Source organism: Dendronephthya gigantea, unplaced genomic scaffold (genome assembly GCF_004324835.1).
Source record: "Dendronephthya gigantea isolate DGI-Jeju-01 unplaced genomic scaffold, DenGig_1.0 000097F, whole genome shotgun sequence".
Taxonomy (NCBI): domain Eukaryota; kingdom Metazoa; phylum Cnidaria; class Anthozoa; order Malacalcyonacea; family Nephtheidae; genus Dendronephthya; species Dendronephthya gigantea.
The window spans coordinates 236,133-242,270 of record NW_021163107.1 but is presented as its reverse complement, the minus strand read 5'-3'; the positions used below and the strand labels follow the sequence as shown (position 1 = coordinate 242,270).

General features: G+C 35.3%; 1 protein-coding gene across 1 annotated transcript in view; it reads right to left on the bottom strand.

Annotated features, from left to right (window-relative positions):
* Positions 1–777: 777 nt before the first annotated feature.
* LOC114534129 overlaps positions 778–6,138 on the bottom strand; it is a 65,488-nt gene continuing 60,127 nt past the window's right edge. The window contains exon 11 of the mRNA XM_028555676.1: positions 778–1,173. Coding sequence (XP_028411477.1) covers positions 778–1,173 — 396 coding nt within the window. The remainder of the gene's footprint in view (positions 1,174–6,138) is intronic.

Genomic DNA, 6,138 nt, shown 5'->3' with positions numbered 1-6,138 from the left:
CATTTTTTAGCATGGAAGAATTAGATAGTGGGTTCGATACCCATAATGCTGGCGTGTCGGTGGAAAACAAAAACGACACAAAAACAAAGGTAGAGCGATATCAAATTATCATAGCGCGTTAGTCACCTAAGCGATTTTTCAATTTGGGACCAAGTTTTTTTGGCAGAGTGACCAATGAAATAGCCATGAAATAGCCATGAAAGAGCCAGTAATTTCTAAAATGCTTTACTTAAAACAATTCATCCTTTTGGATTAAACAAGAACAATGTACGGGACGTTGCTTAGCTATATTTTGCATAAAACTTCGTTTTATTAAAATCGTCGTTAAGTTGTCAGATATCTGTTGACGTTTTTAAAAGAATGTAGGCCTATACTAATCTTCTGCAACGGATTTTTTTTCAAATAATCACGTACCTTAATTGTATTAAAACGCAATAATTATATTATTCGCCCCAAGCATAAAGCCAGTAGCGTAGCCAGCCTGCATGGCGTTTAGACCCATGCACTATCTCAGTAGCTATAGCTTAAAGAATTATGAAATAATTTTCTTCTTTCATGTACCATGCAGAAGGACCTAAATTTGGCTCCTTTTCTCACAAACCGCGTGTACGACATTGGTCGTGATAAAATGAATGGAACGAAAAATTAATAATATATAAAAAACACCCGACAAAATATTTTTTGCCTTCAAATAATGTTCGATTAATATATGATTATCGTTATAGTAAAATTATGTAAAATTCATACTTAGGAATATAAATTGGATTTATTATTCATCTACGATGCATGTCGAGCTATGATGTCCAATTTAGCTACACACTCGTGAGCAGCTAAACGCTCTTTTGGAACGGTTGACCAACAATCCTCTATAAGTGACCCATACTTTTCTGCAATACCCCCTACGGCGTTGCATTTTGGTCTGTAGCCATTTGTAATCAACTCGCGAAATCTCTTGAATGGCAGATTGTGAAGCTCACTGTAAACTACCTCACCATACCACATCTCCCACAAGATCAGCCCAAAACTGTAAATATCAGCACTGGCATCACAAATTTTGCCAGAAAATATTTCTGGGGCCATGTACACGGGTGTTCCAGCCATCGTTCCTGTAACTTCTGTTACATCCTTCGAAATACCAACATCAGCTATTTTCATGCAATTGTCTTTCCCAAACTGACAAATAATTTCAAAAAATATAATGAATAGAAGAATTACAATGAAAATATAATAAAAATATAACATTCATCAGTAGATAAAAACTTATATCAAACTACAATAATATATCACACGCCTCTTTTTGTAAAGTTTTTATTTACTGATGAAGCCCTAACCGATGAAGTCCTAACCGGCGAAACGTATAGACACAGATGAGGTATAGATCTATATTAAATATAATCCATACATGTCCAATACTGTCGCATGCATACGGATCGACAACCTTTTTCACCATTCGTAAACTACATTTTCGTTTCGTGACACTTTTCACGGATCGATACTGATGGTAAAACGGGACATACAAACGGACTGAATCCCGACTGACGTACGAACCGCACGAATGGAAAAAAAAAGTTACCATTTGTAAATTTATTAACGAGTGCGCTCCTTTGGAGTACGATATCCGCATACACGCACGAAACGACTGTCGATTCGTTCAATCAGTACCAACCGTACGAATGAAAAACTTTCATATACCAATCGTAAAAAATTAATCACAACACCGCTTCCGCTATACGTCTAACCTCCTGTGGAGTTACGATATCCCCATACATGAAACGACTGTCGATTCGTACCATCCGCACCAACCGTACGAATGGAAAACGTGCATTTACCAATCGTATAAATAACACCGTTTCCGCCATACGCATAGATCCCTTTTGAGGACGATACCATGCAATACACGAGTTTTTAAAATAACTCGCTAGACATCGCTTCAATATATTTTACCCAAGATATGCCTTATCAATACAATAGACTATTTACTGATATATAATATTCCTCGTTCTCAAGAAAAATATACGAGCGATATAACATGTTGTTATTAAAAGCCGCAAGATATCACTGCAATATAATTATATAGCGCACAAGATATGCATATCTATCAGTAAAATAGAATACTATATAGGTATATGTAGCATTCCTCGTTCTCATGACAAAAACAAGCGATATACGCGCATTTTCGATAAAAGCGATCAAACGCAAGCATTCTCGATAAAACCTGCATGCATGTATGCAATGTTCCCCGGCATGCAATAACTGTATATGCGTCATACATCACAAAGCTTTACTTTATACTAAATACATTCATGCAGCACTCAAGATAACCGCCTGTATATCAGTGTTACTTTGTATATGTAGCTAACATTCCTCGCTCTCAAAAAAAACCACCAACGATTAAATAGTGCATGTATATTTTTAATGGAAAACATTCATTTACCAACCGATATAGACATAGTCATAGATTCCCTTGGAGCAAAACACGCATTGTTAAAAACCCCCGCTAGATATCACTTCAATATATGGTACCCAAGATATTCCTATCAATACAATAGTCTAATTAATATTATAAAAAAGAGCAATATAACATGCATTGTTATTCAATCCGCAAAATGTTAATGCATTATATATAGCACACAACAAGATACGACTATTAGTAAAATAGAAATGTCTTTAAGTTAAAGACAAAACGTTAGAAATGTATTTTTTTAAACTCTGAATTGTTTTGATGGCTTTCATAATTTTATAATTATGTATGTTGGGCTCATGTTTATCATAAGAAGTCGTTTTCCGCCTGGCAAATCTCTAGCTACGATATTAAAATAGACTTGTTATATGTAGCTACTATAGCGACGAAACAATCCATTCGAAAAGACAAAAGGAGGGCAGCCGCGTTATTGAAAAGGAACAGCGTTAATTTAAACGTATCTTTAATTATCACAAATTGTTTTCGATCGACACCTTTTCGGGGACAAACCTTAGTCGCATCACTCGCATGGTGTTAAATTATTTTATTTACAAGTTGTTATTAGTGAGTTTTTCCATTGGTCTATACATTAATGGTGGATTTGATCTTGTTATCTATATCGTCAAGTATTAAATTTACTGACTTTTCCAAGTTCGCTCTTTGCAGGGTTGATGATGCGACATTTAGGATTCCTATCAAAGTTCATAATATACGTGCATAATACGTGCAGATGAAAACAAATGCTTAAACAAGCGCTGTGAACCGTTTTCAAAATGCCGCCCTAGGAACAAGTTTAATGCCTGAGAATTTAGGCGCGCGCACAAGCATAACCGCGTGAGAGACGAATAACCGTTGGTGCATGACGTAATCAATATGTTATTGACTAAGCGAAAGGTCGGTACAGGAGGATACTGGTCGAGTTCTTTTTTCGCTTGTATGGACCGAGCTTTTAGGCGAGGTCCTTACAAGCGAAAAAAGAACGAGACCAGTATCCTCCTGTACGGACCGAACAAGCTCAGTCAATAAACTATTTATTATATGACTAAAAACGATTAAAATTCCTGACTAAAAAATTCCCGCCGAACCTGGCCAGTCCGTACTGATGGTTTACCGACCGCTCAGGAACCAATCAGAATGCTTGATTTTAGTTGATGGACCGATCAACTATTCTAGTCATATAATAAAATATTTTATTATATGTGTATAGAGATTTATGCACAGCAGAATGATGAAATAAAAATCGTATTTCACTGTGTAAATTAATTTCATGCAATTTGATTGGACGTACAATGTTTTTCACGTGTGAAAAAATGCCATACACGGCTTTTGATTGGACGTACGATATTCTTCACACGTGAAAAATTGTCGTATGTCATTTTGGCGGCAGTTTGTTTACACTTTCTTTCAAGATAGCGTCGAAATATAGCAGTGAGATTCAAAACATAATTCTCATATTCAAGATATTTTTACATTCAGCACATCTCATATCTTTCGGGAAGAATGTCTAACTTCTATTGAACAAAATTACAAAGAAACTGAAGGGTAATAAATATGTTTTCATGCATAAAGTTTCGATTTTGTTGCTCGCTGTGTTTTTGTATATTAAAAGCGTGTCGTTGTCAAATTGATCTCTATACATATAACACATTTAGGGGCTGTTTACATGAGCCCTACAGGGAGGGCTAGCCCTACCTGTAGGGCTGGTTATCACCTCTGTTTACATGTAAAATTTTAGCCCTGAATCTAGGGCTGGGCCTTCACGCGCGTTTTGGCGCCAAATACAAAATGGCTGTCAACAAAAGAAAACGATTACTGCTTTTCGTTATTTCAGTGCAAATATCTTTACTTTTATTGATGATTTTCCAACAGTATACTTTTTTGCTGCTTTGGAAAATAAATGAGGAAAACCGCAACCGTCAACTTGTGTCATTGCTTTGGTCATGACGGCAAATACATTTGGCATTGCGATATGTACAGCTTCAAACATTATTTTTCAAGTATGCCAGACAATCTCAAATGTTCTTGGACCAAAGTATATTAGCTTACCCAAAACCACCAGTGAGATGAGACAGAAAGTGTCTGAATTTGAGGCAAAGTTTGGAATGCCGCAGGCATTTGGATGCATAGACGGTACCCATATTCCTATAAAACGGCCAATAAAAAACTCACAAGACTATTTTTCATACAAAGGGTTCTTTTCTCTGAACGCTCAAGCTGTATGCGATTATCGTGGTGTGTTTATGGATGTAGAATGTCGTTGGCCAGGTAGTGTACACGACGCAAAAGTGTTTGCGAATTCCTCAGTGAATCACAAACTCCGAGAAGAAAAGCTACCTAAAACATTTAAGACAATAATCCCTGGCTTTGAAAAGATTCCAAATTATTTAGTAGGAGATCCTGCCTATCCGCTCACCCCATACTGCATGAAGGAGCATGAAACATGCAACAGAAATGCTGAAGCTGTATTTAATGGACTTCTTCGTTCAGCTCGCAACCCAATAGAATGTGCCTTTGGTAGACTTAAAGCCCGCTGGTCTATACTAACTCGCAGTATTGATTTAAAGCTTGAATCCATACCACATGTGGTTTACTCTTGTTTTGTTCTACACAATTACTGTGAGCAGAACAAGAGTTACTGTATGTTGATGATGACATAGTCAGAAACCAAAAACAGCTATCCATGGACAATGAACAGGCTTACAAAAATGTGCCAGATCCAATATATTCATGCAATGCAGGGGAAGGTGAACTTATTCGAAGAATCATAACAGAAAATATTCAGGACAATCTTCCTGATGCAGTGTCAGGTTAAGTTAGCATACACATTACCAACACTTAGTGTACAGTTCTATGTCAAATATATTTGCATAGAATAAATAACTTTAATGTAACAACGCAAATAGAATATCCTATTGTTATACAAACTATTTTCTTTCTAATATATTGTTTGTTATATACTATAAAAGTTGAAACAGATGTTAATGATATTAAAACAAATCATCAAAATGTGAAGATGGAATAAAAACGTTGACAAAATATAACAATAACAGCAGAATTTTGTGACAATACATAAGTAAAATGGGCCTTGCTAAAATCCAGTTCTTTCATGAAGCAAATAAACAACAGTGATGTCAAAGGACTAATAATAATAATAATAATAATAATGTAATAATAATAATGTTTAATTGATCAATTTTTGCAGTCTTACGACTGAATTGCAATTGAATTTACAGGCAAAGAATTTTAGATAAAATATGGAATATGTTTACTATATTTACAACATGTTGCTATAAAATTCTATTAAATTTAAGATTACTGTAAAATGTTCCGCTACGATAAAGTATTAATACTAAGACTATACTAATATGCTTAAAGTTTTGATTTTTTCGCATAATTTGGGATAAAAGAATTCAATAACCTATTCGTATTAATAATGGGAAGATTAAATCTTCTCAGTTTTCTAAAATTATGTGTTGGTAAGTTTTCTTTAGGTAGTAAATGGCGTAATTTATGATCATCTTTTGTTTCGATGGACGAGAATAGCTTTTGTGATAACTTTTCTCTTCTGTCCTTCAGTGTTAATAATTTTGCTTCCTTTAATGCGACTTTTGGACTTGATTCCGGGTAGATTATCCGCAAGGCTCGATTTTGGACACGTTCCATATCCACCGACAAAT